This window comes from Falco rusticolus, chromosome 19 (genome assembly GCF_015220075.1).
Source record: "Falco rusticolus isolate bFalRus1 chromosome 19, bFalRus1.pri, whole genome shotgun sequence".
Taxonomy (NCBI): Eukaryota; Metazoa; Chordata; class Aves; order Falconiformes; family Falconidae; genus Falco; species Falco rusticolus.
In genome coordinates this window covers 1094585-1114132 of record NC_051205.1, presented here as the reverse complement: position 1 = coordinate 1114132, position 19548 = coordinate 1094585, and the positions used below count along the sequence as shown (strand labels likewise).

The 19548-nt window shown below is 50.8% G+C and overlaps 1 protein-coding gene across 5 annotated transcripts in view; it reads right to left on the bottom strand.

Moving 5' to 3' along the window:
- The window catches only part of VPS45 (vacuolar protein sorting 45 homolog), a 28085-nt gene extending 10024 nt beyond the window's left edge, over positions 1-18061 (bottom strand). For 2 of the 5 annotated variants that reach the window (XR_005101562.1, XM_037371179.1), the window contains exons 1-13: positions 17891-18061; positions 17664-17798; positions 17488-17548; positions 15714-15793; positions 15139-15207; positions 14723-14860; positions 14525-14635; positions 13068-13202; positions 12608-12721; positions 11743-11910; positions 8014-8172; positions 7156-7263; positions 6719-6840 (exon numbers count right to left, since the gene is read on the bottom strand). Coding sequence is in view for 4 of the 5 variants with exons in the window: in XM_037371179.1 (XP_037227076.1) it covers positions 6719-6840; positions 7156-7263; positions 8014-8172; positions 11743-11910; positions 12608-12721; positions 13068-13202; positions 14525-14635; positions 14723-14860; positions 15139-15207; positions 15714-15793; positions 17488-17548; positions 17664-17798; positions 17891-17983 (1493 nt within the window). In the remaining variant the exon portion in view is untranslated. Of the gene's footprint in view, positions 1-1020; positions 1127-6718; positions 6841-7155; positions 7264-8013; positions 8173-11742; positions 11911-12607; positions 12722-13067; positions 13203-14524; positions 14636-14722; positions 14861-15138; positions 15208-15713; positions 15794-17487; positions 17549-17663; positions 17799-17890 lie in introns of those variants that run through there. The other 3 variants (XM_037371181.1, XM_037371180.1, XM_037371178.1) reach the window with 3 other exon arrangements.
- Positions 18062-19548: the final 1487 nt, after the last annotated feature.

Here is a 19548-nt window from a genome sequence, read left to right as displayed (position 1 = left end):
AGCTCCCTCCCCAGACCACGTCTCATTTTTGTGATGCACGGGGCTCCAGACTGACAACACCGTGGAGCCTGTTAGATGGCTTTTCAAACCTTCTCTCTCCCAAACATTTACACAATGTGCTAACGGTCCTTAAAAGCCTCCTCAGCAACACCCACATGCCACGTCCCTGCAGAGCTCCACCATGACACACACGCCGATGTTTAATGCATGATCGAGACACCGCTGCGGCTGTTAAATTAAGATCAATTCAGGAGTCAAACGAGGACAACAGCGGTGCTTCAGACCTCTCGGGCTCGGTTTGAAGGGCACGGATCAGCTGCAGTTTTGCTGGCTGATTATAAAACTGCTGGGATTTGTGCATAAATTCACCTCTGAGGTTACATTCCCTAACCAGCCTAGAAATACAGGATGTTACGGAGAAGCAGCATGAGGGGAAAAGGGGGGGAAGAGCGAAATGCCTTCATCCAACAAAATACAAACCCAGCCACACACACGAAAGCATGTTCTGCTTTCAAAGGCTGCACCTTCCTTGCACCACCCTTCCCGACCGCTTCATTTTTCCACTCTCACAGATGGCAGAATGGCCTTGCAAGCCCTAAATCAGCCCCGCTACCATCTACAAGCGGAGAGAACGATTTCTGTGGGTTCGACAGCGAAAAGGCGTGGATCACATCCTGTCAGTCATCCGCTTGAGTCTGAGCCGTCAAGTCTCAACACCGTGAACTTTGTGTTGCCGTTTCAAAACTCATCTCTTCTTTCCCAGCGGGTACTTCTAGTAGCCTACAGCTGCTCGCTGCGGTGCTGGAAGCAGCAGGTGTTCAGTCTGTGCGAGCTCTGGATCAGTGACAAAGCAAACGGAGCATGAGACAGGGATGACCCCGGAATGCACCTAGCCTCCCTGTCTCTGGTTACTCCCTGCTGAGAAGCCAACCTGCAAAGCCCTCGACACCTGTTACTGTCCCGAGGAGCAACACGCGCATCGGGAGGGCCAACATCAGGGACTTCTTTCCTGGCATCACTGAAGAGAAGGGACCACCAAGAGCAAAACCCCTTCTGCCGTCAGGACGGGACACTGGCTCAGCCCAAGGATGTTAATGCTCAGAACCACACAACTGCCTCCCTGCCCCTGGAGAGCATGCAGAAAGGTAAGAAAAATTAACAGAGAAGATCAGTGTGCACCCCTGCTCAAAGTGATCCTCGTTACCAATAATGTTCCAAATCATAAGCTGCCTCAGAAAGTCTGAATTGGGCTTGCATGAGGTGATTTTGGCAGGCAGAAGATTTCAGAAATGCTTTAGAATGTGCTGGTAGTCGGGGCATTTCTCCTCCGTGGCGTGGAGAGGGAATACTGCAGCCCCAATGGCTGGAACGTGGGGATCCCGTCGTTTCAGGCACACCCTCTGGTGACATGCAGCATCGCTAATTCAGCAATAAAAAAAGCTGTTGCACTCTATACAGTTCTACCGCAGGTACTACATGATTTGTTATCCTCGGGGACTGTAGTAACTCTAATAATGGCCAAGCCTTCCAGCTGCCATTTATTGCACAGCTTCCTTGGAAAGAAAAAGGCTCAGAGCGGAATCCTTTCTAAGAAGTCAGCAACAGTGGAACATGCTGTATTAGATGCCCTACGCCTGCCCTCTCGGGTCAGAGCGGTGAGTTTTACCCCGCACATGGTTGACCCCAGCCAGCCAGGAGCAGCGGCGCAGGCAGCGCTGCCCTCGGGATCTCAGCCACGCAGCCTGTGCTACCTTCGCTTCCCTCCCCACGCCCCAGGGTTCGGTGTGCTCATCTCTCCCCGCAGAGCTGCACCGTTCCCTGCACGGGAACAACCTGTGAAACCTCTGGCGCTGCAGCCTACAGATAAGCAGGTTATATACAGCAACCGCACGGTCAGGCTGGGCAGGTACAGATAAGCAGGTTATATACAGCAACCGCACGGTCAGGCTGGGCAGGTTCAAACATCTCGCGGAGGCAGATGGAGGTTTTCGCACCCGAGTGACAACACAAGTCGCCGGGCCAGCCCCGAAGGACAGCAGAGCGCTCTACCTTGTCCTTTTAGCTACAGTTGGGCACACGGCCTTGGGAACTGGATGCAAATGTGCCCAAGTCCTTTGCGGAGGGAAATCAAAGGGAAAGGAAGAAATCCGATGAGCCACAGTCAGCTGTCAGAAAAAGTATACCTATATATTACATATTTATATGATATAAAGCCACTTCTATCACGATGCAAGTAAAAACATGCCAAGCAGGCTGTGCCATGCTTCGCTTCTTAGGGAGAACATCCTTCAGGCTGAGAAAGCTGCACCTCCCCAAGGTCCCTAGGTCAGTTAGCACCTTCAGGCTTAAGGCAATTTCTTACCAAGAACTTTTGTGCAGACTGAAACCCACAGGATCAGTCTCCTGGTACCATCAGTTACATATTTTTGGTTGGGACTATGAAAAACCCAAGGAATTTTGATGCCAAAGTCATGCCACACTCTTGCACGCTCCTCTGGGATATCTTAACATGGACCAGCCTTTACGTTTGCCATTCGCTTTTACCGTCCCCATGACACCAGCCTAACCCTACACCCCGGGTTAAGCATTAAGCCTGGCATGGGATAGTGAGGGCAGAACTGTCACCCCTCCCCCGCTTCAGGTGCCTGGCTCGAAGCATCTGGCATTTACCGAAGCATCTGGCATTTACCATCAGACTCCTCACAGAGCAGAAGCGAGCTACGTCGCGCAGGCCACAGAAAGAACAAAGGGATCTTGGCGTTCTCACGAAGTGCCCAGGGAATTACTGCTTCTATCAAGGGCAAATAATAAGCAATTTTGGAATAGGAAGAAACTCCAAGACTGTTACAGGATTAGCGGGAAGGCAATCCGCAACAAGACTCGCTCCAGCTGTTGAGCTCCTCAGACCCAGTTTGCGGCTGTGGCTACGTATCTCCCCAGGGGAGCTGCCAATTTAACAGCTGAGCGCTCATACACTTCGGACAAGAGGAAAAAGCAACTTCCTCGAGCAGACAAGGACACAGTCAGAGTTTTGCCTTAAAAACCATCCACAGAACCCAACCCACACCAAACACAAGCTAATATGGGATGTAGGAGTGGCAGTACTTTCCCCGCTCTTTAGGGCAGCGTTTGTGAGCTCAGACGAGAAAGCACACAGCGCAGTGGTTCCCCACCACACGCTGCAGGCTGCTGCTTCCAAACAAGGAGATTTTACCTTTGCTGTCTAAGGAGATACCTCACCCATCCCATCAGATGTGCGTCAGCTACAGATGCTTCCAAATGGCTCCAAATTCCTCCTTTCCTCAAGTGGTCAGGAGGGACTTTCCCCTCAACAAAGTTACTGGAGAAAGATCGTGTCCCGTGGCAGGATAAACTAGATGGTACCGGTGAATTCTCCTGTTCCGCGTTTAACTCTGAACCCTGATGGGCTTTCAGACCAGGTAATTTTCCAAGATTTTTCAATAAGCAGGGAAGTAATAGTGGTAATCGGAGAAGAACATGGAACGAGCCGCATCCCATCTGGATCCCCAGGGAGCGGCGTGCCTTTCCCTACTGCTATCTCACAGGCTGCTGCCTCTTCATGCAAAATGCTGAGGAACCTGGGTTCGGTTTCCAGAAGCGCAGCAGTGACAGCACTGCCTCATGGTCCGCCTACAAACCCGACGTTGTAAGAAGCGGCCGCGAGCCACCTTGGGGAGGCACCGCCAGCCCCGTTGGTTGGGGCAGATGCCCTCTTCAAGAAAATCCTGGGTCAAAGCATAAACACAGCAAAAGCTCCATCCAAAGGGGAGGCTTCAGCCAAGCCCGGCGTGCAGAGCACACCGAGGGGGTCACAAACCTTCGCGTAACGCGCTCCCGCAGGCTGCTGTGACGCAGAGAGGCTTTGGGAACTCTTCTAGCTAGTACTTTCCAGCAGCAAGGTGGAGGTGGAAGGGACTGCGGGCTTACGGCATACAAGAGACGGATGATATTTAACACAGCTGGAAATAGAGGAGAAGCAAAAGAAAGAGGAATTGCTAATTGCTCTCTCCTAGGAACCCTGCTCACTGCTTTGCAAAGATTCCCTTCCCTTCACTGCCGCCAATTTCCACAGCTGAATTTGGACCAGGAGCTTTTCCTCCCTTGCAACAGTGTGGTGTTTAATACAGAAAGAAACAGTTAAAAAGAATCCTTTCAAATTCTTTGCTGTTCAAGCAACTACATCCCTTTGATCAAAAAATACAAAGCCTTTCGCCCTGACCTTCTGCTGAACTCCTGCCAATCACAGTAACACCATCCTCTGAAAGCAGCGAGCAAGAAGACAGTGGGGCCCAGTTTGCCTTGGGCTGTGATTTATTACACTAAGTTTTGTGAAATTATGAAATTTAAATTCCTAGCTCCATTGGTTTGGCACCAAGGCAAAACCATCAAGCAGGCCTTTTTCCTCCAAACCTGATCACTACAACCTGTTTCTAGGCAGCCCCTGCTTCCATGATACTGAATACCCATACGTTAGAGGTGACACAGTGCGGTGGCCCTCATTTTACGCAGCAAGTAAAGACCAGAAGTATTTAGGTGCCTATTTTTTGGCAGTTACAGACCCTCATTCCTACAGCTCCTATGTCTTAAACTCAACAAGATCCACCATTCCCATCGGGAAACAACGCTAACAACCACGTGCCCTTACACTTACGATCACTTTGCAGAGAGCCGACCCCGCAGCAGCACTGTTGTACCCAGCCGCTGTCCCAAGGACAATCCCAGACCAAAGAAAAACCATGAGAAATTTAAAGGGAAAAACAGTTTGGAAGTTCTGCTTTAACAAAACTACAGGATTCACGGCTTGGAGCTAAGAGACAAGGCTGTAGCTGCTGCAGGGAAGGGAGGGAGAGGCAAACTCCATTTCCCTTCATCCAACTTCTGTTTTTCTTCAGTTTGAGGCAGGAATTAAACCCTTCTTGTGCTCCCCCAAACAGATTCTTTGCATGTTATCTGCACCAAGATTTTCAGGAGCAGGTTCCTGTACCCTTTTCCAGAAACATTTGAAGAGGAATCTAAGTGAAACACAGCTCAGGAAAATATTAAATGGGAACTGAAAAAAAAAAAAAAAACCAAAAAAACCCCAACAAGATAAAGGTCAGAAGACCATTTGCTTGTAGCTAGCTCAGGACAAACCCAGGTCAGGGATGCCTGGACGCAGTTGCTGCTGTTCTGCAGGTCTCATTTCAGATCTGCCACAAACCGCACCCATCAACCTCTTTTTGTTGGGCTGAAAATCCATCTCAGTCGAGAGCTGGTTTCAAGGACAGAGAGGATAGCATTTCTGTTGTGAGGGTCCTTGATATTTCACACCTATTAAAACCACATGTCCACCCTATCCAAAATTTACCATTTTATTTTAAAGGGAAAACCTAAAGCAAAGCAGATTTGGGTTTTTTGGTCTACCAGGGATATACACAAATGAACTGCCTCTTGTATGACTATAATTCTTTCTTATCCATAAATAAAATGATTTAACAGCCCCTGCTGTCAGCCTGCCATGGAATTTGGATGCCTCCCTGCTACAAAATACACTTTTGCTTTCATCAGATGGATCAAAATGCCCCAAGGCAGGGCGAAGGAGGAAGAGCAGCATGCGTGCGCGTCTCAAAGAGCCAGACATGAATGCTCGCTCTTTCACATGCTTCTGCCCCTCCCACCCGCTTGACACTGCTGAACCTTGGTCCCCAAGTCTACTTCTCTCCTGCTCCAAACGAGTCCGTGGTTTTCCTTTAACCCAAACTGCCCTGCCACAGCTGCCTCGTTCATTGAGAATTACTACCTTGAATTTATTTTCTGCTTCACTAAAAATGTGGCAGATACTGATAAAAAGCCAGCAGCGTGTGAAGGGAATGACAACGGTTCTAACCCTGCAAGTAAAACATCTTCCCTGGAACCTTGGGGCATTTAACAGACATTGGAGAAGATTCAGGGAATCGCTGTGATGACCTCATGACGGATCACCCAAAGGAAGCAAAGCAACAGCAGGCTCTTCTCCTCGAAGAAAACTGCCACTGGAAGGAATGAGGAATACCCAACTGGCACGCTGCAGAAGCTGAACCGCATTTACAGAAAGGCAACAGTGGTACCAAGGAAAGGAGGGATTTCTAGAGAATGCCATCGGAGGAGGACTCGTCGTCTTCTCTCTAATGATTCAGAGCCCTCACTCCGAGGCCCACACTTACCTTTAATGACTTCGCTGACGACAGATGAGCTTAGCTCCAGCAAACTCAGCTAGAACCAGACAGCCAGAGTTCTTTTCAATTACAGTTATTAGCCATATTCAGCAAGATCCCATTCTCATCAGGAATAGTAACTGGCTCAGAAGGGAGAGCTTGCAGTCGCACTATTTTTGGTACTCTACAAATAAGCGCCAGATGGCATGGAATGAAGTTAGAGGGCATGTTGAAATCCATCATGTGAACACCCTGGCATTTTGGTGCAATGGCTGTATTCTCTACCTGAGCCCTTACAATGGAAATGTCACATCTTGGCCAGCACGACAAGACCACCATATTTCAGTCTTACTCGCCCGCTCCACAGCACCTACCTGAGAACAGAAGAAAGACCTACACAATCAGGACATTTCTCTGCCAAGCAAAGTTTTCTTCATCTACAGGCAAACAGCAAAGCAAGCGGCAGCCCTGGGAGGAGCAGATGTATTTCGGTTCCAAGCTCTGCCCTCAAAGGCCCCACATACCTGTCACGGAGAGTGTTGGCACCCAGGTAGGGGTACTGGCTGTCCTTGAGTTTTCCCTTGATGAGCTGATCTAGTGTTTCTTGAAGGAGAGGCTGGTGTTGTGTATACACGTTCTCAACACCCTGCAGTGCAAGAGAAGCTCTTGTTATGAATTAATACAGCAAGGCAGCGGGCTGAGAGATATCGGCAAAGGCACATAAAAGGAGCATCACCATCTGACGGGTACATCAGGGGTTAACCACTGACATCCAGATTTAGAGACTTTTCAGCAACTCACTCCCATTGCCTTCAATGAGAATTATGCCCTAAAAGCCCAGTGCACTTACTATTAAACCTCTGAAATCCATGACACATGGCCTTGCACTGCATACCAGTCCGGCTCTGACTGTAATTTTAGGACTAAAACTGTCACTATTTCATCTGTGGCAGATCCATACCTTCAGTCCTTTGAGGAACTGTTTGGTGATGGCTACAGCATCCTTGGGACCGAACAGGTCACTGCCCCGGACCCTCTTCCCTCCATACTCCACAACGGCAGACACTAGCTGTACAAGAGAGGCAAAACCAGAATACTATTAACCTGGGAAACCGGCTTCCAGACAGTTTTTGTCCAGTTAGGCTCAATGGAAGTACTGGAAAGATGACCAAGGGGTCAAGGAGATCGATCCCAAGCAGATAATGCAGCACAGAGGGAGGCAAGGGGGAAGAGAAGAAAGTATTCCCCATGCCCACCGAGTCTGCTGTGACACTGCCTGCAGAAAGAGAGGCTTTCATTTCCAGAGCCTGCTGCAGTGAGAGCAGATCTTCCACACAATGTGACATCATCCTGCTTCTCCACCTCCTCTCCAGCTGCTCACTACACTTGCCAAGCGCTGCCACCCTCTCCCTCCCAGCCCAGCTCCTTTACAGCCTCCAGAAGTCCTGTGCTGCAGCTATTGCCTATTCAGCAGGAGCTGGGGGAAAGGGGTGGGGAGGAAGAGGGGAAGGAGAAAGGAAGCATGTTCCAGGCCCCGTTTAACATGCCACACATCCGTCCCATGCCTGCCATCTCTGCTTTATTCAATCCTTCATAATATCACTGATTTTGGAAATGGAAATTAAGTGATTAGTTACGCCTTTTAAAGTAACACCTGCAGGCCCCAGCCAAGCTCAGGGTTCTTTTCGCAAGGCGCAGCGCAATTAGCACTGTGCTAAACGAAAGCAGGCGAGCTTTACACCAATTAATAATGCTTTTCCACCTCTGTGCCCTCCTGTCCCACTCGTTCATCCAGCTGAAGGAGAAATGCTGCAATTACCTTTCGGTATTTCTCCGACACACCCCTGTTCTTGAGATCGGTCATCAGCCCTGGCAGGCTGTTGCTGCTGTGCCGCTCGTAGTGCAGGGCATAAAGCATCACCAGCCGGGCAGCGTCAAACTCCGTCACCTTGGGGTTCTGCAGCAGGCGCCGCACGTTCTGCAGCCAGATAGAGAGCAGGGTCAGTGGAAGGGCCTTCAAAGGACATGAAATCAGACTAATATCAAGCCCACTGCCTAGCAACAGAATTGCATGCAGGAGGAATGCAAGAGAATCAAATTGTGTCATAAGCAACCGAGCCCAGCTCCTTGTGTGCTCTGCAGTCAGATTTATTGGAGTACAGCGGAGTGCGAGTTGCTTTTGGGGCTTTTCGTGAAGCTGGGAATTCATAACCCAATTCTGCTGCCCGTTCCTAACTCTTGGTAACGTGCTGCGGGGTGAGCACGTTGAGAGTAACGGTGAGGTCACCATGCGCCCCTCCTGAAGGGGGGTCAGCAGGCACGTGCAGAACCCCAGAACCTCTAGCCTCCTTTTCCAGCTTGGGCAGAGCCACAACTGGCCCACATGTTGTCAATCCATCCTAACATTGACCATCAAGAAAAAGGGGCTGGGACAATTACACAAATTCTGTTTGCTTTGGGGCAGAAGCATCCAAGTCCTCCCAGACCTCTGGAGGTGAGAAGTGGAGGAGCAAGTCCCAGGCATTTGGAAATGCAAAGGAGGAAAGAAATGAAAGCATGAAAAGGCACCAAAAGTACCAGAGGTAAACACAGAACTTCACAGAAATACAGTTATGACTTCTAACATGCAGATCATTACTTTTTCTGCTGAGAAGAACACGCTAACCATCCTAAATATAATGGCTGTATGCCCCAAGGAGGCTGCCTGTTAAAATACAGACCCTTTCCAGAGAAGTTTCAGAACCTCCGATACATGCTGTTTACCCTCCAGGGATGGCAGGCAGGATATAATTGCTTGTGTAGAGTTGACAATTGGCCATCTAAGTGCTACTCCTTCTCCTTACAACAAAAAGCACTTATTTCCTCTCTGCAGCCTCTCAGTCCTTGTGTCGAGGCGCAGAGTTGAGATAATGGAGTTAACAGAACAAACACCAGAGCCAAGTTGGTAGCTGAGGTGAGCAGTGGGAGTAATAAGCTGCTTAACTCTGAGCTTTGAGATGGATCTCAGAGAACAGGCATCAACTACCAGATGTGTCTGCAGACATCTGGTTTGGGCTGGACAGATGTTTTAGGACACAGCGAAGTCTGAAATGCTCCCTGTGCTGAACATTAAAGAAAACCAATCAGCCTGTATGAGCTCAAATGCATGGGAGCTGCTGGTTTTACAGTCACAGAAACAGCAGTACCAAGAGAGGGAGAGAACCAGTTAGGATCTTTCCACTTGTAAGCATACGTGACCTTCAAACACTCAAAAAATCCATAGCCTATCTTTGCAAGATTCTCCCACCCTCCCAACACTGGTAGGCAACACCAAATGAACAGCTGTGAAACCAGTGTTGTAAAACTGTTGTTATTTACTGCACTGATTCAGCTGTATTTGCTGACATTTGTTTGCCTGATGCTGGCTAGTTACAAAAATATGGGATAAAATCCTGGCTTTGCGGAGGAGCCACCAGAGTTTTAACCTTGGTCAGGTCAGGAATTCACCTGCCAGGGTAGGAACAGAGTCCCGTGGAGCATGTCTGCTTGCCAAATTTTTTGATCCTGTGCTGGCAGCGCAGTGGCAATGCCTATATAAGCAGGAAGCGTGTAAAACAGAAAAGCTATTGTCCATCTAAGGAGATGGGATTCAAAACCTCCCATTCATCTCCGAAGGCTCATGTACTATGTCAGGATTAATAAGAGACCAGGGGAAGAATAACCAACATGTACTGTACTCAGGGGCCCTAGGCCACCAGAGAAATTAACAATTGCTGAAGTTACATCAGTGGGAGAACAATTCTGCCTTTATTTCGTGCACTGGCTTATTCTCCATTGTTTCTGTGGCCTTGCCCCTTTCTCTGCCATTAGGAGACTGCAACAGGGAACAGCCCCGGGCAGCGCAGCTAAAGAGATACTGATCTCTTGTGCAGAAAGATATCAGTTCTGTGGTTTTGCATTTATTTCCTAGCTGCAACATGTTTTCCAGTCAGTCTCAGTCCTTAGAAACACAATAGAGCCCTTTAGGCACGGGGCTGTAAGCAAACTGCAGGCAGCTTTTCTGCTTTAAAAACTGCAGACATAGTTTGTGCAGACTTAAAGCTGAAATAGCACCGAGGTGAACTCCAGCAGCCACCCTGCCGTGACGGCCTGGCACCCGCTGGGGGCTGCCCTGCCTGCCTCCCTCCCCGCTTTCCCGCACCGCCACGTACTCTCTTAACCGCAGAGCCGGTAACGCAACGGCATCATCCGCAGAAGTTTGCATCATCCCTTTCTGCAGTGAAATAACTTAATAAATGACAGAAGAGTAGACCAACATTTTCCCAAATGGTCTCCAGTGCCAAGCAGCCAAGTTTCAACGCTCATGCTCCGTGCCACGTTGATAATATCAGAAATAACATCACAGCACAGACACGAGGGGCTGATGGATTAGAACTCAAAAATCTGACTTTTAAACTGAAAAAACTTGATCTAGAAACAATGATACAGCAAGAGAACCGCAGGGGCTGTTTCCCATAAATGCATTTTATGGCTGCATTCCCACTTCAATACTTATGTCATCTAAATTCTACCAAATATAAGCTATCAAATCATATCTATATGCTCGCCAACCTATAGAGCTGCGTGACTTCAACGGGCCTATACTGATTCGCATCAGCTCGGGATCTGGTAATAGATTACAGTACTTGAAGAGTCTAATATTATCCCCTAGCCACCCACTTGGAGCACAGAATAACAGAGGCAAAGGCAACACGTATTGCAAATCTCTTGAAGATGCTTATCTCTGTTTTCTAGTCAAACTGCTCCTCCGTTACAGGGTGTAACTTCTACCTTAGCTATCAAAAATTAAGGGATTGGTTTTTAATGCCGAGATGCTAGTTGAGCTCGGCTATAATACAGTCACACTCAACAATACTGCTCTTTTCTCTGCATAGTCAGCAGCCACAATTCATCACTATTGACAGGCTGTCAGATACTGGGTCAGGTCATGGAATCCAACAAGCCAGCAAGGGGTCAAAACCAGTCTATACTCGGCTATAACAGAAGTCTCTGTTAGGCTTTTTCAGTCCCCTTTGCCAAAGAAATCTTTTCTCTAAGAGGCTTACCACTGGTTTTTATTTTTAAAAAAAAAAAAAAAAAAAAAAGGTAAAAGCCAGCACCTCAATGAATAGTCTGGTTTAGACAATTTCATGGATTCCATTTCTTCTCCTCCCCAACAAACACAACAAGCTTCTGCACGGGGGTCCACAGTCCTTCTTTCTACTGGTGCCTGCGCAGGCAGCCTGCCAGGAGCCAACTGACTGTATATAATGAAGGCATGTTGCACTGTGAAATGTAAAGACAGAATTTGCAAAGATGCTTCTCAAGCCAGTTGTTAACTATGATTCATCCTCATCTGAACTGAGCTGGGAGGAGGAGAGTCATTCTAACATTTAATGCCCTAACCCTGCAGGATATCTGCATGAGGAACTCCTGCTGACTGTCGGTATCAAACTTCCATCAGCAGGGGAAGTTCAGGATCAAACCACCGAGACGCAAAGGACCAAGGTTCGTTTCGAGCCCAAGGTACCTGCAGAGCACTGGAATGGTCGTTCTGGCAGGCCAGTTCCTGCTCCACCTCAGACACCTCCAGCAGGTTCCGCTCCCCAACCAGTCGAGAGAGCTCTCCCACTACCGTCACATGCTTCGATACCGTGCCCGACATCTTCTTGAACTGCGGGTAATTCTCCACAAATGCCTGCAATGGGGAAACCAAAGCAACCGGTTCTTCAAAAGAAAAGCAAGAGCCAGCGGATGCGTGCAACCCAGTGACAAAACTGCACAAACCAATTTGCATCAGGATAAGCAAGACCAGCGCAGGTGTATGGATGATCGGGCATCTCATTCCTGGGAGCCCACCGGACTTCTTCAATCACCAAGAGATTTCTGGAAGGGATGTGCTTTTTATTTACTCTTAAAATAAAAGGATATAGAAAGTATCTCCAAAGATATCGCCAGGATCCTTTAAATCTCGAGCAGTGACTGAATTAATAACTGTGCTCTGAGCTGTTGCCAAGTGACCCAGCTCAGACATAAAGTCCACGCGGCCATCCTGGACTAAGCTAAGGACTTAAACCAGAGCTCACTGATTCAATTGTCAGGCGCTGGGATTCCAGCAAGCCTAGGCAGCAGCCTGGGGAGCAGTCAGAAGCAGCAAGATTATCGACCGCACTGCAGTAGCATACAACGGCCTATCGAAGCGGCTAGCCTTCGGTGAAGAACCATTGGAAGGGACACAGTGCAAAAAGGGGGTTCCTGCCCCTCCAAACTAGCGCGTCATGGAGATCTGAACTGGCAGTACAGACTGTCAGGGTACAGACAGTAGTGATCCGCACTGTCCTGCAAGGCGTGGGCTTTAAATAAAGTCCAGTCAGTTCCGTGTAGGTTGTCCGTACCTTCATGTCCGCTATAGATTCCAGCTTTTGCTGCTCCTTAGGTTTCCTCTTCTGGAAATCCTCCATAAGATTCTTGATGTTACTGCCAATCTCTGCAAAGTTCAGGTACATGTTCTGCAGGCAACAAGACAGGGATGTGAGAGAAAGCCGTGCTTAACACTAGTCTTGACGCAACAAAGCCCAAACTCTGAGGCGTCGCTGCACATCCCCACCCTCAGACCCAGGCTTGAGCCAGCAGCTCTGCCGTTGGTCTGGGTTTGAAATAAAACTGTAAAACGGACACATTACTTCACAGCAGATGCTACTTGCACTGCACATTGATTTTCACCACTTGGATAAGGTATCCATTACCGCCCCGACGCTCAAAGTCACTGGGAAGTTCCTTTCACATGGCAAAAGCAGTAACAGGACCTGATCCCCAAATTGAGCCACTTAGGAAGATCCCCACTAAGACACCTACGTTGGCATAGAACTCGTCGTTCTCGGCGGACAGGACCACCTCTCGGAGATCCTTGCTTATCCCCGGTACCCGGGAGAGGTCGATGCGGTTGTTGTTAATCCCCAGCAATTCGTGAACCATAGCCTGGTACGTCCACTAACGAGGATGGTGAAAGAGAAAGGCAAACGATAACCTCAGTAAGGTAACAAATGGCACGGGAAAATTAACGGATTTCAGGCTGGACTCAAACAAAGCCAGTTTATATCCCCCTAGTAACACACAGCAGATTCAAAGCCTGCCTCCCTCAAACTTTTGCCGGAATGTTACAATAAGTATTACTCGTGGTGATATAAATATCTCATCCCGTGGTGAGAGGCGCTGGTGCAAACACAAAGGAAACCCACCCCGTTCCAGGGTGCTTGCGGTAAGTACGTTCCAAAGACACGGCTCAAAGAGGAGCAACGGGGATTCACGCTCCTGTTTAAACAGTTCTGTTGGCCACCATCATCTCCCCCTCCCCTGCCGCCGAGGGGACACGTATTTTTGGCTGCAGAGGTTCCACAGTTACAAACTGTACAATGTCCTACGTGCTCTTTCGCTTCTTACGCAGCAGTAGGAGTGTTTCTGCACATCAGTGAGTTACTATATTTATCCTGGGAAGACAAATATTAATCTACAGAGAAAACAAAGCTGCTCAGAGCACTGACATGCCCGACACTCCAGTTACATTCATATGAATGTCTCTGCTGGACAGAAAACCTTTGCGTAGAAAATAATGCTTTTGGTGCCCTGTGCTGAGCGCAGTCCTTAACTCTACAAACCACATGTGAGCTGGGTTTCCCGTCAGATCATTCCGATAATACCAGTATCACCAGTAGCTCCTACACCAGCGTTACAGAAGCGCTGGCTGCTGTTGGGGCAGCCCGGCTGCAGCTCGACTCATCACCAGACTGACCTGCGTCTACACGTGCCCCACAAAAACGAAAGGAGACAAAGATTCTGCTGGGATCTACAGCACCACAAAGAAAAAATAATAATAATAAATCACAATAGCTACGGTTTAAATACTACCAGCCATCAGTAACACAGAGGGAGACTTACGCCAGGGCAAGGTCACTCAATTACTGCCTACGTGTGCTGCCAAACAGCCCGTACAAATAAACCCTTGGAAAGGACGCTGCCGAGGTGTGAGGACTCTAAACATCAAGTGTGCCTTGCAGAAGGTTTTCCAGGGTGCTGGCTACATCTGCCACTGAAGCCAGCACATACAATCTGTGCTCAACCGCCTGAAAAAATCAGGCCATGAGATAAAAGAGGGATTTCAAAAAGAATGGGGGGCGAGAAGCGGTGTTTTTTCAAATACAAACCATGCCCTGCCAGGGTGTGAACTCCGACTCGCTGCCACCACCACAGGGCTCCGTGCGCTTCCAGAACTCGCGTTCCTACCTCAGCCCTTGCACAACTGCGAGGTGAGTCACCTGGTTCAGGAGCGGGGTGATGGCGTCATCAGACCGGTCCAGAAGGAGAAGTAAAGGAGGAACCTCAGTGCGCCGAAAGTCAAACAGCTCGTACTCTTTAGTGATCACTTGCTGTTGAGAAAAGGAAAAAAAGCCACTTGATCTGAGGTGCCGTTGAAGTATGCTGCCATTCAACATTGCTGGAGGTTCTGCCCCTACCTTCACGCATTCAGCAAGCCTTTTTGCTGGCTCGGAAGAGAGCTGGTACCGGATCATGGGGCATTTCTTCAGAGACAAAAGCAGAGCAGTCAGCCCTTGAGTTGTCCTGGACAGCTGAGCCGGATCCCAGTTGCGACCCTGGAAGGAAAGGCTGCGCCTGGTACGGATGCACCATCCCCAAACTCTTTCTCACACAAAATCCAAGTCTTGAAGCCTTATAGTAACCTACAGGTGGGCTGAAGGAGCCGGTACACCAGCGGCCACAGCCCCGATTCCCTGGTGTGTGTCCCCTCTTACGGACCCCAAAGAGCAGTCTGCCTTCTGGGCAACCCACCGCCACACCCAGCCTGTTGCACCTACTGGTCTCTGGTCACCATAAGACAAGACCCTGGAGGAGCATTAGCTTTTTCTCCTACCTGGCAGCAGCCCAAGAGGTTGAGAGAAAAAACGTGCGGGTTCACTGCAATGTAATCGCCATAGAACTCCTGCCAACAAGTGAAAACAAATACAGTTACGTGCCTTGCCAGCCCTTGTTCAGCCTACAGGAGTATGTGTTCTTGGGATTTAAACACTAAAATCCCGAGCAATGCACAGACACATTGACTCTGATCATTCCTCCTTCCTCCGTGCCCGACCTCTCAAATCCCTACACTCCTGCTGACAACCCCACCACCAATTTGTCATGGGTATTTCTCGAGGGTGGAGCTCTTCGCCACTACCACAAACACACAACACCGATGACAGCAGAAACGGTGGCAGCTCTGAAAACTGAAAGGCAGGGAGAAACAGGGGACGCAGGATTGTTTCTTTTACTTTTTAATCCCACGTGTGTGTTCATCTTCTTCCATCCCAGACTGTCACACAGTGCTGCTGCACACTGTTCAAGAACTACAGGCTCCCCCCACTGCCACACCTGAGTCTGTCAGCTTGTACGTTCGCTTTGATGGCACTTTTGGATTAGGAGATCTAATTAAAATATTCAAAAACTCACCTGAACTTCAGCCACAACTTCCTGTTCATCAGCTTCAGCTAATGACTTGACATCACTCTTACTGATCACGTTACTGAAATCTGAAAGAAAACAACAGTGGAAGAACAGTCGGGCTCTGCGAGTGACGCGTAACACACAGGACCACCACAGATCAGGATGAGCAGATTTTCCTCTGGAGCAGGAACAGATTGCAACAGACATCCTTTGACCTTACACCTGCAATTATTATGCAGACATCGTAATCACCTCACACGGATACTCTGAGCTAATTCTCTGTCCAACTTTCTGCCTCTGGTGCCAATACCAGCAGCACTGGATCAGCACGTCACAATCAACGATGGATTAAACATCATTAAACACCCCACAGGATGCAGCAGTGCTGGAAAGGCGGCAGTGGCTCGCTCGCATACTCTCCCCAGCCTAACATCTACCCAATTTCATACTCAGTATAGTTTTTTGTGTAAAAGTGATATTAAATGGCTGAAAGCAGTGACACCCACATCTCACCGGGGCTCCTTGGGTCACAGGATCACAGACCAGTCAGGGCTGGAAGGGACCTCTGGAGATCACCTAGCCTAACCCCCTGCTAAAGCAGGTCCTCCTAGCGCAGGCTGCACAGAATCGCATCCAGGCGGGTTTTATTCAAAACCAGAAGTAACAGCACGTCTCCAGAGAAGCAGACGCCACAACATCTCTGGGCAGCCTGTTCCAGTGCTCTGCCACCCTCAGAGAAGTTTTTCCTCATAGTCAGAAGGAAGTTCCTGTGTTGCAGTTCGTGCCCATCGCTCTTGTCCTGTCTCTGGACACCACTGAGGAGCACCTGGTCTCATCCTCTCGGTGCTCACCCCTAAGGTGTTTGTAGGCATTGACAGGATCCCTCTCAGCCTTCTCCAGGCTGACCAGCCCCAGCTCCCTCAGCCTTTCCTCCTAAGGGAGATGCTCCAGTCCTCTCATCATCTTTGTAGCTTCAGCTGGCCCCTCTCCAGTAGCTCCCAGTCTCCCTTGAACTGGGGAGCTCAGAGATGGACACCACTGGCCTTCCCGGCCCCCAGGACACAGTGCTGGCTCATGGACAACTCGCTTGGCTCACCACCACCTTTTCCAAGCCGGAATCCCTCCCACCCCCCCCCCCACCCCCCCCGCAAGCCCGCAGCCCGGCTCCTGGGCGCTCCTGCAGAGCGGCAATGACATCTAGAGGCCACTCGAGCTCAGTCCCAGCGCCTCTCCACAGTACTGGTGCTGGGAGACCTCCGCACCAAACCAGCTGCGCTCATTCTGCTCCATTTCCAAAACCACAGAATATTCTGGGGTGTGAGCAGGAGATGGGAGAAACGGCCGCCCCCTACGCCAGGCGTTAGAAGCCGTGCAGCAGGCTTAGGGCAACGCTGGGATGTGAAGTCTATCCTGAATTATTTACCTTCAGGATCTGGGCTAGTCTCCCAAGCATCTCGGTTTTCCTTGGAATAAGGGCACTTTACCCCCAGCGTCAGCCTTCCTTTGTGTTTACAAAGCAACAAGAAGCTCTAAAATCCCAGAAATTGTCAGGGAGAAGCCGCACCGGAGGAACGGCCAGATATGGTGTGGCTTTCTAAAGACCTGTTACAGGTTGCTTTGGTTTAATTATTTTATCTGCTAGTTATGTCCCCTTTGCTACAAGAATGTGGTGACCTAAAGAGCATAAAAACTAGAATTCACACATTCTAGGGGTTTTAGCACCGGCTTATCCCCTATCTCCAGGGAACACGGGACCCCCGGCCAGGCAGGATGCACTTACAGACAAAGTAGATGCTGTACTTGGGCCTCCGCAGCTCCTGGATGAGGAACTCCACGTTCTCCTGGATGGAGACAGCACCGGGAAGAGCAGATTTAAGAAACGTGGGGTGAGAAGAAGGGGCCGGAGCGAGCCGGGACCCCCTCCCTGCCCCACGGCTGGCCCCCCCGCCGCCCCACCTTGGTGGGCCGCAGGAAGCAGATGGCCTTGAGGTGCTTCATGGGCTCCCGGTGCGCGGAGTCGATGCGCTCGAAGAGGTACACCTCCTTCTGCAGGATCTCGGACTGCGTGTACACCATGCTGACCACGCCGGTCTGCGGGCGGGAGGCGGCAGCGCCCGTCATCCCGGGACCGGGACCGGACCGGGCCTGCGCCCCCCGCGCCCCCGCCCGGCCCCGCCGCTCACCGTCTCCCGGTCCATGAGCAGCACCTTCATGCCGGGCCCGCTGTCCTCGATCATCCTGGACACGTACTGCTTGACGGCCAGCACGGCGTTCATGGCGCCCGGCGCGGCCCGGCCCGGCCCGGCCCGGCTGGGAGCTGTAGTCCGCGGCGGGGGGCGCGGCCGGGGCGGGGCGCGGGCCACATCCCCCAGCCTGCACCGCGGCACCGCCCGGCAGCGCCCCCGTCCGGCCCGGCGGGCACACTGCCGCCCCCCGCCCCGCCGAAGCCCCCCCGGCCCCAGCAGCAGCCACAGGCCCCTCAGCGGCCCACAGGCCCCTCCAACCCCCTCTCAGACCCCTCCAGCCAACCCCCAGGCCCCTCCAGCCTCCCCCAGGTCCCTCCAGCCACCCCCCAGACCTCTCCAGCCCCCTCTCAGACCCCTCAGGCCCCCCCCAGGCCCCTCAGTCACCCCCCAGGCCCCTCAGCCACCCCCAGGCCCCTCAGCCACCCCCAGGCCCCTCCAACCTCCCCCAGACCCCTCCAGCCTCCCCCAGGCCCCTCCAGCCACCCCCCAGACCTCTCCAGCCCCCTCTCAGACCCCTCAGACCCCCCGAGGCCCCTCAGACCTCCCCCAGGCCCCTCAGCCACCCCCAGGCCCCTCCAGCCTCCCCCAGACCCCTCCACCACCACCCCTCAGACCCCACCAGACCCCTCCAGCCACCCCCAGGCCCCTCCAGCCACCCCCCAGACACCTCAGCTGCCCCCAGGTCCCTCCAGCCCCGAATGTCCTGGCAGGGTGAAGGTGGCCTGATACCCAACCACCTCGTTCCCCCTACAGCGCACGCCATCGGCAGTCAGGGTGCTTCCCTCAGCCCAGCACACCACCACCAGCACAGCCCACCCAGCCAGCGGGGGACCTGTTCTGGGGGGGCTAGGCCAGGGTGAGGGGGAGCTGGGACAGGCACGGGGCAGACCCCAGACCCCTGGTCCCGGCTGACTGTGGGACACCGGTCACCCCCTCCCCACCTAACTGTGTCCTACGTCAGCCAGCCCGTGCCACTGCAAAACTAGCAAAACCTGGAAGAATTTATGTCTTAAACAGACTGGTAGCAGGGTTCTGGGGGGCAGGTGGGGGGTGTGGGACATGCTCCCCCTTGTCGTCTCATCTCTGGGATGGGGGGCGCAGCAGTTGACCTTCATGGGATAACCGGCGTGACCGGAGCAGATCTCTATTTTGCTAACCTTTAAAAGAGCGGGTCTCTGTGCTATTTACTCTTCTGCTCTTCTTATCCCAGAGTGTGACAATTTTGGAAAAGGATTCGTAAAAATATAATCACCTAACGAGCATGTTTTATACAGAAAACAGAGAGCAGGTGTTGATGTAAAATGAAAGCTATTTGCAAACCTTGTAAGTACCTTTTCATAAAAGCTGACACAAAGGAACTCTTCCATGCTCCTAGTTCATCTTTTGTTCTGCTTGATTTACATTTAATATACATCAAAATACATTACGGAAATCGGGATATAGCTTAAAATTTTTGTATTTTATAGGAAAAATAGCGATCAGAGAAAGAAGCTTGTCCATGAAATCTTCCCCTTTTTCGACAGCAGCCAGTCTGCCAGTAATATTTATGAAAGCATTCTTGGAAATACAAAACATTAGTGACACGCAGCCTATAT